The sequence below is a fragment of the Schistosoma haematobium genome, chromosome 4 (genome assembly GCF_000699445.3).
Source record: "Schistosoma haematobium chromosome 4, whole genome shotgun sequence".
NCBI classification, from domain to species: Eukaryota; Metazoa; Platyhelminthes; class Trematoda; order Strigeidida; family Schistosomatidae; genus Schistosoma; species Schistosoma haematobium.
The window spans coordinates 40,505,452-40,521,871 of NC_067199.1; the positions used below are offsets into that span (position 1 = coordinate 40,505,452).

General features: G+C 34.2%; 1 protein-coding gene across 2 annotated transcripts in view; it reads left to right on the forward strand.

Annotated features, from left to right (window-relative positions):
- The window catches only part of MAP3K1_1 (Mitogen-activated protein kinase kinase kinase 1), a 75,524-nt gene that overhangs the window by 46,745 nt on the left and 12,359 nt on the right, over positions 1-16,420 (forward strand). For both annotated transcript variants that reach the window (XM_051216414.1, XM_051216413.1), the window contains exons 5-7: positions 8,810-9,240; positions 11,481-11,756; positions 13,645-14,092. In XM_051216414.1, coding sequence (XP_051067004.1) covers positions 8,810-9,240; positions 11,481-11,756; positions 13,645-14,092 — 1,155 coding nt within the window. The remainder of the gene's footprint in view (positions 1-8,809; positions 9,241-11,480; positions 11,757-13,644; positions 14,093-16,420) is intronic.

The window sequence follows — 16,420 nt, forward strand, 5'->3', positions numbered from 1 at the left end:
CTTTGTTGATTCAATGTGAGATTTTGTGATGCGTCGATTCTTATCGCTATTTTTATATTTAGAAAATATATAGACATTTTCTGAATAGTTCATTCACAAATCCATTGATCAGCCTGAATAAGTCATGTTGGTTCACAATTATACGAAGCCTTAACAAAATAAAACATAAGATATTTAACTAGTTTCTCTAAAGCATTATTCATAATTCGCATTTTCCTTTATAGTATATTGTTGCTTGAAATTGAACTTTTCAAATTAATTTGCTTTACCGATTAAATAACGATAACTAAAGAAATTTAGGATTACAATGATAGAAAAAATGTGTTATTAAGTGTATATCTTTTATTTGTATGGGATTTGAACATAGTAGGTGACATAATATTGTGTTGGTGACCTGGAAAACTTTATTATTACTGGTATTAATCATTTCAATGTGGCCTGTTACAAACTTTCTTTTCAATTTCGAAAATGATGGTAAATACTTACAACTTGAATGTTTGCGGATGTTTCAGTAATTCATACATTTTCTTATCCAAAATATCTCGACATTGTTATTTGTACCAGCTTCTTTCAATAAAACTTCGTCGATGTTTTAAGTTGACGTTATGATGTGTATCTTGGAAAATGCAGTCAATTTCGTCAATTTTTATACTTAAAAAATGTTTTTTAAAGCTTTTTCTGATATAAGATTTGTCTTTCAAGGTTAAAATGGAAAGCGACGATTAAAATAATGGCTATGTATTTGTGTTGGCTCGGTTACCATTGTTACAGCAAAAAGGTTTTCCTCCAACAAAAAGTGTTGATGTAGGAGGATTCGTGAGGACTGCAGAATTTACATAACTTAAATGACGAACCGAACTTAATTAAATCACCATTGAAAACCTGGGAGCAATGAACGGCTATTTCGTCCTAGTATCCAGAGATTGAGCCCAAGACCTTCGGTTTCTTGTATGAACACAGCCTCAATACCACTGAGTTGATGGATACATCGTGGGCTTTGGCTATTGTTAGTTGAGAATCCTTAGTTAGATGTGATTTAGCTTTTATTTCAGACTGACAATGTTCAAAATAAATGGACATAGACATAGTGACGTCTACACTCGGATCTGAAGGGTGATATGTGTGGTTGTGACCATAATTATTTAAAAGTAGGGATTGGTCCAAGTATTATCGTAATATGTGCTCAATAATTTTAGACACAAGCCTTTTTTGTTTAAATATAGATACATACCAAACTGAGAAAGAAATTATCTCTAGTGCTTTGTGATTTTCAATAGTGATCTAGCTAAGTTTGCCATTTAAACTATAAAAATCATTGAGTTTTCAATGAAAGTCATCACAATATGAGCCGTGTTATTTATTCTCTCAGTTAAACTACTGAACATTACCTTTTTCGTAAGAATTTTCTTATATTAGGCCATTTCATTTTTCCAGAGAATTTAATAGGGACAATGTAGTTTTTCAAAAATGAAATTCCAAGGTTTTCACTGAAGTACTGCATCTATGTTCAGCTAATTAGTTGATCAAACAATAGTAACCAGTGTTGTGTTTGTGTAGCCTTTTGATGTTGATTAAATTCTATCCACCAAGCTGCAATGTGGCGACTACTTTTAGTGAAATGACATCGAGCCCAATATATCGGGTAACTGGCACAAAACCCTGAACCGAAGGTGTGTGGTGATAATCTTAGAGAAACTGATGATCTTTGTGATACTGCGACCTGCGTCAACCTTCTTCATGATCTGAGACGTAAACATTGAGTTGTTTGGGTCGTGGCTGACCTATAGGACTGCGATATATGTGAAGGGCAGATATGTTTATTTAACTCTATAAATGACACGGTCGAAAATGTGGGAAAAATTACGAGAATTAAACCTCCACAATCGTTACATAAAAGCATGACATTCAATTCATATTATTCTTAGTTTCTATTAAAAACTCTTTACAACTGGAACTGTAAGATTTTCAGCTGAATTAGTGGTACGATAGAAGTATTCATTGATTTCGTCTACTAAGTTTGTGATATTCGATTGTTAGAGGAGGCGATTAACAGCATATATAAACCAAGACTACTTGTTAATCGGTAACTATGTTAATAAATCTCCTTGTCAATCACCTAAAACCATCTCATGTTAAACATAAAGGTTCTAAATGTTCAATCAGTTAGACACAATAGCTTCTATATTGGAATTTAATGGACACAATTAGATCGGAATTAGGGGATAAACACTGCTTCTTAATTTCTGGTGATTAATTGATATAGTATATGAAGTTATGGAACATACGATAGCAATTTCGATCCTTATTTACTTCAACGTACACTAATTTCTCATCACACATATATAATTTGCAGTTTACAGATTTTTATAATATTTATAATACTCTTTTTCTTTCCCAATATTTCTATCTTAGAAAAAAAGAGATTATATATCCTGTAGAATAATCTACGATATGGATAAATGTGTTCATCTTCTGAATTTCTATTCTTAATAGAAAAGCCGTGATTTGATAATTATTTCAACCTCCTCCCTACATTTATCATTTAATTCTTTTTCGATGAGAAACCTACATTATTGTCTCACTGTTTGATATTAATATTAGTAGTTTTCCCTATTTATATGAGTTTTAATGACTTCGAATGAATAAATATCATTGTTTGGTTTATTTTTATTTATTTGTTGTGTACCATCTGCTCATACTTGACGATGATATTTTTTTATTTTCTGTTTATGAATAGTAGAATAAGCTTTAATTCGATATGGCATTTTTTCCATTAAACGTGTAAATATAATGAAAAAAATATACTCCCTTTTTACGCGCATCATAAACCGGAAGTGACTTAGGTAAACTGTATATAATCCACAACTTTGATAAAGTGTTTTTATTACTTGTTGCAATACTCTCGTTCATTATAATCTTGACTTGGAAATATTTCTCAGTACATTAAAGTTACTTGAAACCATAGATTTCTAAATAACTGTTTCGTTTTAATCTGGATCTATTAATTCATCTTTATCTGGGACTCCCATTAAAATCCATACAATTCTCGTGTCTAGGTTGTAGCCGATTTAAGAAATAACGCGACTGTCATCCCTAGTCATTCTTGATTTTACGTTAACCTATTAGTCACTCCATTTTCTTTAGACTTTAAAGACGGAAGTCAAAACGAAACAACTTTCAAGTGTCTCTTGATATTCGGTGGTTTCCCAGATAATGTATGTTCATGATAGTACTATTCAATTAGGAGATAGTAGTAAATACCTTGAATCTCCAGATTACCTTTACTTCTGTTTTGTTTGACATATATTGTCAAAAGAACTTCATTAAAGAACGTATTTAGTCACTGGATAGTGTGTATTCATTTGAACCCCGAATGATCACATATATGGTTGGTTAGTCGATTCTAAAGTTTGGGGAATCGGACGAATTTTATTTTCTAATTATTTGTGTAAGTGAATTCGGTTGATTCCACTTGAAAATTTTTTTCTATCTCTGTTCAGATCTATATAGAACAGCAAGCTAGAAACAAGAATACACAATCCTGTTCTATTATCCTTTTTTGAAATTGCTGTGATGTTAACACTGAGACACTTTTCATATCTCCTTAGAAAAAAGAGAAATTTGACAGTCGGTTATCTAATAAAATATTAATGACTCCAAATAGTTAATATGGTGCGAGATTTTTCTGTCACATTACATTAATGTGTAACACAAGCGCGAACATTTGTTAAACAATGTACATTCAAAATATTTTAATAAAATGTCTTTAGAGTTCCGGTTAATTTGATTTCACTTTTGTATAATGTAACAAATATTTAACTTCACATCTTATATCTAATAGCTTTACTAATCTTTAAGTGTCTTCTTACTTAATTACGCCTGTTACTCTTCGTGAAGGAGCATAGGCCGCTCACCAGCATTCGCCATCCAACCCTGTCCTGGGCAATCCTTTCTAGCTCCGTCCAGTTGTAATTCATCCTTTCCATATCTGCTTCTATTATCCGACGTAATGTGTTCTTTGGCCTTCCTCTTTTCCGCTTCCCTTCAGAATTCCAAGTTAGGGCTTGCCTCGTGATGCAGTTTGACGATTTGCGTAATGTATGTCCTATCCATTTCCATCGTCTTTTCCTAATTTCCTCTTCAGCTGGAAGTTGGTTTGTTCTCTCCCACAGAAGGCTCTTCCTGATGGTATCCGGCCAATGGATGTTGAGTATCTTGCGCAGACAGCTATTTATAAATACTTGTACTTTCTTGATTGTGGTTGTTGTAGTTCTCCAATTTTCAGCTCCATACAGTAGAAATGCCTTGACGTTCGTATTGAAGATTCTCACTTTGATATTGGTTGAAAGTTGTTTTGAGTTCCATATGTTCTTCAATTGTAGGAATGCGACCCTTGCTTTGCCAATCCTCGCCTTTACATCTGCATCTGAACCTCCTTTTCTATCGACGATGCTTCCTAGGTATGTGAAGGATTCCACATCTCCCAGAGTTTCGCCATCAAGAGTGATTGGATTGCTGTTCTCCGTGTTGAATTTGAGGACCTTAGTTTTCCCTTTGTGTATACTGAGGTCTACTGATGCAGAGACTGCTGCTACACTGGCTGTCTTCATCTGTGTATGCGATAGGAGGGCTAGGTCATCTGCAAAGTCCAAATCGTCTAATTGATTCTGAGCTGTCTATTGTATTCCGTGTTTTCCTTCAGATGTCGAGGTCTTCATAATGCAGTCGACCACCAGAAGAAAGAGGAAGGGAGAGAGTAAACAGCCTTGTCTGACTCCGGTCCTTACTTGGAATGCATCTGTCAGCTGTCCTCTATGCACTACTTTGCACTGTAGTCCGTCGTATGAGTTCCGGATAATATTGACAATCTTCTCAGGAACTCCGTAGTGTCGAAGAAGTTTCCATAATGTCCTCCTATCTACACTGTCGAATGCCTTTTCATAATCAATGAAGTTGATGTATAATGATGAGTTCCACTCAACTGATTGTTCGACGATGATCCGTAGTGTTGCAATTTGGTCTGTGCACGACCGATCCTTACGGAATCCAGCTTGTTGATCTCGAAGTTGGGAGTCTACTGCATCCTTCATCCGGTTCAGCAAAACTCTGTTGAAGACTTTCCCTGTTATTGACAGTAGTGTAATGCTTCTGTAGTTTTCACATCTGCTCAGATCTCCTTTCTTTGGAATCTTGATTAGGTGTCCTTCTTTCCAGTCCATTGGCACTTGTTCCTCCTCCCAAATCTTTTTGAATAGAGAGTAAAGCATGCTTGTGGTTACTTCGACGTCTGATTTCAGTGCTTCAGCTGGTATGTTGTCGGGTCCTGTTGCTTTCCTGTTCTTGATTTGTCTGACGGCCATTCTAATTTCTTCCGTCGTTGGTGGATTGACATCTATAGGAAGATCTGTGTATGCTGCTTCGATGTTCGGTGGATTCATTGGAGCTGGCCTATACAGGAGTTCCTCGAAGTATTCTACCCATCTGTTTTGCTGTCGTTGAATTTCAGTGATTGGCTTGCCTTCTTTGTCTTTGACTGGCCTCTCTGGTTTACTGTATTTCCCTGCTAGTTTCTTCGTTGTATCGTAAAGCTGTTTCATCTTTCCTTCTCTAGCAGCTTTTTCTGCCGTCGTTGATAATTCTTCCACGTATTTCTTACTGTCGGCTCTAATGCTCCTCTTCACTTGCTTGTTTGCTTCTATGTATTCAGCTTGTGCTTGAACTTTCTCTGTTCGTGTTCGGCTGTTGTTTATTGCTGCCTTCTTGGTCTTCCTTTCTTTGATCATGTCCAGTGTTTCTGTAGAGATCCATTCCTTATGATGGTATTTCTTTAGACCGAGAACCTCTTGACACGTTGAAGTTAATGCTTCCTTGATGCCTTTCCAGTTGTCCTCCATAGTAGTTTCTTCTTCTTTCAGTAGATCTTGTAAGGCTTGGAACCTGTTGTTGAGAGCTATCTTGAATTCATTGAGTTTGTCAGTATCTCGAAGGGAGGCTGTATTGAACCTTTGTAGTGCTGTTTGTCCACTTGTCTAGTTCTTTTTTAGCTTCAGTTTTAAATTGGCTACAACTAGGTGGTGATCTGAAGCTACGTCAGCACCTCTCCTGGTTCTCACATCTTCCATTGTCCTTCGGAATTTTTTGTTGATGCAAATATGATCTATTTGGTTCTCTGTAGTGTAGTCCGGTGAGATCTATGTAGCCTTGTGTATACGCTTGTGTGGAAATATTGTGCCTCCTATGACCAATTTGTTGAATGCACATAGATTTGCAAATCTTTCTCCATTTTCGTTTCTTTCTCCCAGTCCATGTCGTCCCATAATATCTTCATATCCAGTGTTGTCTATTCCGACTTTGGCATTTAAATCTCCCATCAGAATAGTTAGGTCCTTTCTTGAGCATTTCTCTATGATTGACTGCAGCCGCTCGTAGAATTGATCTTTAATGTCGTCGTTGCTATCATTGGTGGGTGCATAACATTGGATAACATTCATTAAGATCCCCTCCTTCTTTGTTTTGAATGATGCTTTGATGATTCTGGATCCGTGGGATTCCCATCCTACAAGTGCATTTCGTGCTACTTTGGACAGCATAAGAGCGACTCCCTGAGTGTGCGGAGCATTTTCCTCTTCGTGACCGGAGTATAGCAGCATCTCTCCCGTATTTAGCCTTTTCTGTCCAGCTTGGATCCAGTGGGTTTCGCTGATTCCCAGTACTGCTAAGTTGTATCTCCTCATTTCCGTTGCCATTTGACTGGTCTTCCAGGTTTCTCAAATTGTTCGAACGTTCCATGTACCTATAAAAGTTCTTGCTCTGGTTGTTAGAAGGGGCATCGGCCTCGTGGCTTCCGAAGGAACTCGGCTTTCACCATGAAGCGTCATAATTCTTCTAAATGAAGACCTTCTAACTTTCAGGGCAGAGTTTAAATGGTTTGAATAATTTTTTCTGGCAAGCGTTTTTTTAGCGAGTTAGTTTTCTACGGGATGGGGTCGCTAACCCCATGCCCAACCCTCCTCCTTTACCCGGGCTTGGGACCGGCAGTAACTCTAGAAGAGCTACAGGCGGAGTTAAGTGTCTTCTACTTCGTATAATTTACGATCACGCTGAATAAATGAAAAGCTAACAAGGCCATTTAAAATGTGAAACAGTTTCTAACCAATTAGAGCAGAAGGGATAAAATGAACCACGGAAGTAAAACTTTTTTGACTCCTAACGAAAACGCTTCATGGGAGTTAAGACAAATAAATATTCAGCTGACAAATGATAGGACATATCTGACAAAACCATCATTTTATTAAAACATGTCTAAACGTCTTTTTAAGATAGTGTCAATTATTCGATGTTAACTTAGCAGCTTTACAACTTGACACTGAGACATACAACCGACTGCACAAACTACGAATTCTATTTCAGAGATTATGACTTGAATATACCACTTCTTCATTTGAAATAATACTTTCAGGTGTTAGTAATTAGTTGAGTTCTTTTTAGTCAAGATACTTGGATAAGAGAAATTTCCAGTTTGAGCTGTGTACAATGAAATAAATTAGGAAATATGTAAGATGCATTTAAGAATATAAATACTACTATGATATAGTTGTTGATCACTTAGTAAATATTTTATCCATTTGTAAAATCAGTGTAGAAATTTTATCTTTTGATTTGTTTCACAACTTTGACTGACCTTTTTTATAAAAGATAGTGATCTATGGCAGATAGAGAAAATTGCTACGTTGATGAAAAACAGTTGAAACTAACTCTGATCATCGAAACGACTTCAGACCTAACCTGCCTTATATATCTCGGGTTTTATGGAATAAGTAATACAGAGGAACTTGAATATGAATGAGAACACTTGAATGGTTCATTGCAACTAACTTACATACAGTCAGGTGACAATTTACTCCAATAAAATATAATTAATTATGTTTCTCACATGTGTCAGTGTTACATCATGGATACCATGGTCATTAAGAGCATAAAAATATTTGACCAGTGTCAATATAATCTGAAAAATGAGAGTCTACTGTCTCACTATGTAGAAATAACAAATATTTTTACAAACGATTTGTACTGGAATCATTCAGAAGATTTCATGAAGATTGTTGGCTTTTCCTATCTATCGGTGATCAAAAGATTCGGACACTAAAAATGTTTGTCAAAGGAAAATCTGTATTACTCACTTTTTTCGAAGCTGCACATCTTAGTAGGCTTTTGTTAGAGTTATTATCTTCATGATAAACAGCTTCATCTGCACAATGAACAACATATTTCTAAAGCAGTAGTGTCAACGAAAGAGATCATAAACGAAGGTTGGACTACGTATTCGGAATACGAATCAGTGATTAAAGATAAGTTATTTCCAAAATTGTCAATAATACCCTTCCCCTTCGTGATATCCTTCCCTATCTCTTCAAACTAATATAAGCAACCATACTTCGTACAACATATCAAGTTTTTACTTTTCGTACAATATGTTGTTCTCAAAACATGAGTAATTGAGTCGAGCGATTTCTGAATTTTTCAATATCGTAGTAGAAACAAATTTCTGAATTTCATCAACCATATTGCTCATTTCCAATGATGGTAATACTACATTGACCTTGCAAAAAAATTCTTAGTTTCTAATTATGTTCATCGGTGACATTTTATAAAACTGTCATATATGAAATCTGTGATTTCCCACAGTTTAGCTCTATGATGCAACTTTATACATTTTATTGTCTTTTTGAAAAACTTGTCACATAGATGAATGTTAACTCATTGAAATTTTCTTCTTCAATTTCCATTCGAATTTATATAACCAAAAAAGGGTTAGAAGAAATTCAGAGTGATGGTGATTCACCACAATGTCCAGTGTGTGGCTGTGTATGGATTCATATCCCTAGTTTTGATAGTCATGTAAAATGTGACAAACCTGATGATTCCGATAAAAATTCAGATCATACAAAATGTATGTGTTATTTATCCTCATCAGAACAAATTATTAATCAGCAAACAGATAATAACAATGGTCAACAAATGAAAAGTAATCAACATGATGATCAACATCAGTCCTATCACAGATATCATAATCAAAATAATGAACAACAACAAATGAATGAAACACTCCGCTTTACATATCAACCAGTAAATTTAAACGCTGACTTAAATTTAACGGGAAATATGACCGTCGTAAACACTTTGTTGCCAGATCCACCTTTTTCTGAATATAACAGTTGTGTTTCTGCTTTCTCATTGGAAGTAAGTGCACTATTGTGCTTCTTGTAGCGTAATAATTTTTTAATGATTAGTTTTAAATGTATTGCTTTCAACCACTAAATGATAATCTATATGGATTATAATATTGAGTCATTTATTCTCCTACCCAAATTGCAATTTGACTATTAGAAACTGATCGGCACAGATAACTAGAGATCCTGTAGTTGGTTATCCTTACTCAATAACCAGTGATTTTAAACTTCTTAATTCTAAAAAACATCAGTTCTTACTCATCTAGCTAAGTAACATCTCTGCCTGCGGGACTTCATCGAATAAATGTATGAATCCAAATGGAAAAATTAACTTTCTCAAGACTCCAGACATATCTTTTGGTGGGTTTCAGCCAGAACAGAGGCCTTTGTGCTATTTTCATTGTAAATTCCCCTATTCATTAGTACCATTAAATATGTGGAATAGGTTTAAAGCAATCAAGTACACTACGACATAATTCTTGCAGTATTTAAGATCCTTTTTGACAAAAATAATTAAGATTGAAAAATAGTGGCAACTCAAAAGAGAGTCTATTATAGCTTATTGTTATACAATTAGTCAATCATTCCTAAAGATCTAAAAATCGTTGTGACGATCTTCTAACTGATGATAGATTTAAAAGTTCTTTTCAAAGTTACCTTTAATTTTCAGAACTTTCTTTCTGTGAAATAATTTTTAATTTACGATTTAAAAAATCTCTTTAAACATGAACTATTTCCTTCAATCCCACTTGAAAAAGCTACATTGGATGATGTAGACGGCTTTATATTGCTCATATAATGTAGAAGTATTTTATAAATGAAATACAGACATCTTACTTATTACTCATGTAAATCACTTATCCCAGCTACTAGACAAAGATTAGATTCCATTTTTAACGATTTAAAACAATAACAGACATGATAATAGTAATATATGCTTTTTATTGGAATCACATGTTACGATGACTAAACTGGTTACTATGTCATTGAGAGAACTATTGTATATGCATTTATCTGTAAGGAAATAAACACAGTTACTAGATTGACCATATCTAATACAATAACATATTATATATGATTAAAATAAATTGCTAATATTAAACTGTAAACTTTAAATTTTACATAAATTTTAAACCAAATGACTAAGTACGTCTATAGCTTTGGTAGTTTTATCTAAGTAATTTAATCCTCTTATAAGGTTGATACGTCAGAATCTGAATATAAATAATAATAATATAACAAAATTATTTAAGTTTATAAATGATAGACAAATAAGATATAAATTCGGAGACAGTTTAATGACATCAATATCAGTACAAAATTGTTATTTTGTGAAAACTAGAAATTGTTGGACAACTAAATTGTACTAATATACTATACTACAATATAAGGAGGGGAGCTATAGTTCTGTATTGACTGTGACTGTTCAGTTCCATGATACATTAATGTTTATATAAATGGGTGATGTGGACTTTGGTAAAATTTGAATGAAAAGATATTCAAATGGATTACATAAAAAGACAGGAAAATTCAGTGAAGTCATATATGCATTTATATAAGCTGGGTATTAGTCTGCAGGTTTATCAGATGTTGAAGTTCAAGTTTGAGCAGGACAAAAGTTTCATGACAGAAAGTTCCGGGACAGCTGATCCTTTATGCTATACAACTTTACCTACCTATGTATATATAACGAATTTGAAGAAAAATGCTTCATTCAGTAATCTCATCATGTGATCCATTCTTCGGTTTCGATTTTATCAGTTTCATTTCTCTTTGTTGATATGAAGTGCAAGAAATAGGACTAAGGCACTGTCGTACCATATCCTTCTTTGTTGATAACCGATTTTCTGATTATTTAGACTTTCCAACTTAGCCTATAACCCATTCATTTTATCTTACTTTTAAAGTGATCAGTTACTTTATAACCATGTAAAAGCTAACTTTGTGTCAAATTGAGAATATGAAGTCAAGAAATCTAAATTTGAAATTCAGTTTGATGTAGGCTACTATGATCGTGCCAATTAGTTGACTGTATTGAACAAATTAAAGACTTAACTTGAAAACTCGACTTATCAATTCATAGCACTGATTTCCCATACTAGTTTATGAATCCAACAGATCAGCTTATGATAAAGTTATGTTATTTTAACATATACGAATGAGATGGGTTTTACGATTTTAGGTCTTTTTTATTGAAGCATCATTTCCTTTTCATTTGAAAGAAAATCTTCCTATTTATAACACATATAGATTGCTAATGGACTAATTGCATGTGATTGGACCGTTAGACAATATGCATTACAAAAAGCAACTCACTTAACAATAAGTCAAGTAATTCTAGCTAGACAGTGTAATTTACATTCAAGTCATAATAATCTTGTTTGTTCATTGAATCACCATGACGGAAATTGTGCTACACCAGCGAAATGCCAATTATATACAGGACCGGATTGTGTGAAAATAATGTTTAAGTTAATTCAGTTTCTTCTTGATGATCCTGTCGATGCAATATTCACTGATGCTTTGGTAAGTTTCTTATAATACGATTTCCTTTATGTTTAAAACCTTTTATAGCTTTTACTCCTATCGTGAGTATCTAGTTAATATTTGAGCATTATTTTCAAAAACTCCTTACCTTATCATGACGAAATATACATTGATAATGTTATTCAGAAAAATCAATGTTTTATAATCACTACTCTAACTCAGAAGACCCTATACTACCAAGAGTCTGGATATTATTTTATATTTTTAACTAGGGTTCATTTTCGTGATAATTTGGTGGTTTTTAGTGCTGTAACAGACTTACTTGAAAGATTATTGTGAACGCAATAAACACACAAAATCATTCTCTAAAATCTTTTTGGTAAAAATCAGACCTCTGGAATGAAATAATTCTCCGAGAAGTTAAAAATTAGAGTAGGATGATTTATGAAATGATGAATGGTCAATTATTTCATGTCAATCGACGTATAATTCTGTATAACACTCAAATGGTGGACAATGATAACTGAAGATTTGATAATCAGGACTCGATAGGAAAGCTAATGCTATACGAGCTTTCCACGATCGTTGTTTTTATTTAGGGTTTTTCTCATCACTTTTTATAGATTTAACTAAGGTGGTTGAATCACTGAAGGGACGAGTCTTTATTTATCTACTCGGATTAAGTGGAAGCCTCTTCCACTTTAGTGGGTTGGTGTATAATAAAATCTGGACATGGATTCAGAAAGCTATCTTGACTTTACCAACTAACACCGTCGTTTTATTAAACAAAATGTCCATTTTCCAACCAAAGGATGAGTGTACTGTTCATTAGTTCACTGTGTTTTACTTTATGGTTGTGAAATATACTTCAAAGTAGAGGATACTTGTAGGTTACAAGTATTTGATCATAAGTGTTTTCGTAGCATTGTCCACGTATGTTGACATCACCGTGTGAGTAATTCTGAGGTTAAACTCAAGGACGAAAATATCAAACCAGTTGATGAAGTAGTAACTGTATGAGGTAGTTGAGCATACGCAATGCGTATCGTAACCACCTCAGTCGATGAAAGCTAATTACTTCATCAATTGATTTGCCAGTGACCCTAAAAATATCATAGCTCTGTTTACACACAGATTTCTATTACCGGGAGTAAGGTTTTAATGTTAGAGCTAACATAATAAGAACAACCAGGAAAAGACCTATGTGATGCGCCTAAAGCACTTGCCACTAGGCCCCAACGGTTACGCTCCCAAGTCATCAAGACCACTATTAATACAGTTTGTTATTGTGAGGTATCTCAAGAAGAATCCTTTCACGGCTTGTGCAACCAGGGGACGACAATCGTTCACATACATATGATAGTATTCGAGACCAACTGGTTTATGATCAAATCCCCCCATAGGGAAAATGATGGATCTATACATTTTGGGATGGAAATTTAGATTAGATAATAAAGATTGATTTCTCTTTCATTATAAAATGTTGTTTCTTTTGCATCTAATATTATTCATCTCATTAGTTCTCCAACCTATTTATTATTTACCCACTGTTAGCTTACATCGGCTTTAACTATAACGCGATTAGCAAGAACAGAATGCTACTCAGTCTTGAGCCATATCGTTTCTGTGAGGGGTGGGATACTGCTCAGATTGCCAAATGGAAGCGGATAAAATGGGTTTCAAATATGTGACCTAATTGTTAAAAATCAAATGGTTTGGCTACTGAGTCACCGCTTCAAATTGATTAGTTTCTTTATTGAAAACGCTGTACCATATCTGTTATCTGCACTAGACGATAACTGATTGTTGCGTACGCAGTTAAATAAATGTATAAATAATCTGTTTCCAATTCACAATGCTAAATTATCGGACAGTTGTTTAAATTTATTTTATCATTTTCTTTCATTCTTTTTGGAAATCTAATTAGCGAGCTTTTCGTGAGTTACTTGGATATTTGGTTGTTTATAATAAAGAAACTCAAACGGTACTGCAAAAAGCAATTGGTCCAATTCTACGTCGTCTATTACGCTTCGTAGGTGGACAAAGTAACTTATGGAATCTACGTAATCTGGAATCATTTTTACCGTTAGCAACTCGTCAACAAAATGATGACGTAAATAAAACAATTACAAATTGTAATCTGACGAACAACAATTCATCTTATTTAGATGTGAAAAAATCTGCCAGTTGTCAATTAAATGTTAAGATTGATGAAAATAATCTCACAAAACCTACGAATGAATTAAGTATTGCATTACCGAAAATACCAGCCGATGCCAACTTTCGTGATCGCTGCAATCTTGCGTTAGCTACACTTATAGAACTAGCCAAAGGACAAACAGGTGCTTTAGCCATCGGTCGAGAAGTTCACTCTGGTAAGAAGGATTTTTCTACATACTATTATTTAATTTTCATCCTCATTTATGAAAGAACTTTAGAAAATAGTGCTTTTCTTTGTACATCATTTACATGCTACGTTTTAAGTCCAAATTTTCCCTAAGAGTATGATATAGGGATGAGCTTAAAACAACCACAAGGGATTTTTATTCAGTTCTCTAGTCAATCACTAAATGGCTTTTCCAAATGTGTAGTTCATGGAAAAGGAAACAATAATATTACGAAGTGTAGACAGATTTTGCATAATCAGGGAATCTACCAAAGTCTTATAAAATCTTTCCTGTCTGTATACCGAGAAAACAACAAAGTATAAATTCGTCTATATGATTATGCAGCACCTGCCTTCTCGAACCTTTATAAAGACTCAAAGAGATTCTAGGAGTCCTCAGATTGTCTCCTGGTTATTAATTACTGTTAAGATTTATAACTAGGAGTTAGTTAGAAATTAAGGTTAGAGTTTTCATCACGAACTGAAATTGGCATTAATGAAAGAACAATTTGTAACCATGTGGATTGGGAGCTTGCGGTTAGGTGCTTACGATTTTGGACACAAGGTTAAGGTGAGGGTTTATTTGCACGTGTCATACAGTGAGAACTAAACATTTGATACGTTTGGAACTGTCACTTTCACTCTAGGATTAAAAAATACTTTCATTTCCCTATTAAATGTTCTGAGCACTATACGAGGGTTTTAGTGGCCCGTGTATCTGACCCCATGTAGATCGTAAGAATGTTTATTACCATCTATCCTCGTATACAATCATCGACTTAAATCACGTTAGTCAATAACGGAATTTAGGTAAGTCAATTAACGAGAATGGCCTTTGGATACATATATTTTGTATGTAAAGTGAATGCGATAGAACAAAGCGAAATGACGTGCAGGGTAGATAGCTGGTAAGCCAACTCATTTTTAGCCAGGCGTTACTCAATATTTATAGGCAGACAAAATAAACTACAGACATGTGATGAGACATGGGATATGAAGTGTACACACATATACGCTCATATAAAAACAGTCAAGACTAATAAGCTAATAATTGACAAAGTCAAAATATGACTTAAGTAGAATGAATAGAATGGGATGTCCGAAAGCTAGAATAAGGTATATGGGCTTAACATAATAACTGACACTACAGGGTATTTGTACTGCTCATGTTATGCGAAATAAGATCGAGTCATTTACGAATTAGGCTCATAAAAGCTTATAATCATTTTCCAGACACTGATTGGCTTATCCTTATACTTTTACGGAATTTTATGTATTGCTCTCATGTGATCTAGTCACTTGATAATAGAGTCCGTTAATGACACGATCGTTTTGTACCTGTCGAACTAATGACCTACTATTATTCAGTTGCTCAATGACTATGAATTACGACCAAGATCTTAAGGCCTGTCAGTCCACGAGCTTCTAATATCCCCTTTGTGAACAATCAGAAGATGAACAGGTGGTTTCGCCCTATATTATTCTAACTCGTTTATATACACAATTACACGACCACAATGCACCAATAAGATAACAGAGTCATAAGTTACACAAACACGGTAATAGGTAAATAATTAACCAACAATAATTCCGAAACCGTAAGACATATATCGACAATTAATTGGTAAAATGAAAGGCTATAGTTACGACAGTATGAAAATGAAACAACCCGAAAATGTAGATATTACACAATAAAGGTGCGTGTAATAATTCCATGTAGAATAGTATCGAAAGTTTTGCCTTTCCAAAATATTGATTCCTACATGACGTAATGAACTAACACTAATTAGTAAAGCGTTGACAACTGGTACCATTATTTTTTGAAAGGGCTGTCTTATAGCCTCATCTAACCGACTTTGTTCCCAAGTTAACATGTTTTATCATGGATATTTGAGGGGTAATCATTCTAATCACTGTAGAATCAAAAGTTTTAGAATAATTACATCTTTTCCTACCTTAAGCTATGTATGACCCATAAATGTTGTTCACCATCTCGTGATTTCACTGCAAGTGAGACTTCTCGTTACCAAATAAAAACATTTGTCCATGGAAGCTACATGTAAGAAAATCGGTTGTGTGACAAATCTCCAGTAATTTTATATGTATTCTTGGAATAATCAAACAAGTGCCATAGTGTGAAATAAGTGAAGTAAATAAATGTAATAATCTTCAGTAGCTCATGTTTAAATGAAAACAGTCCAATTGTTTTGAACATATAAGTTTACGACCCATCCACCATAGTTAATTATAGCTCCATATTTAATCATTCATAGATGTAATAATATGGTGTAATTATATAGTGAGTGACTTCTTCAAT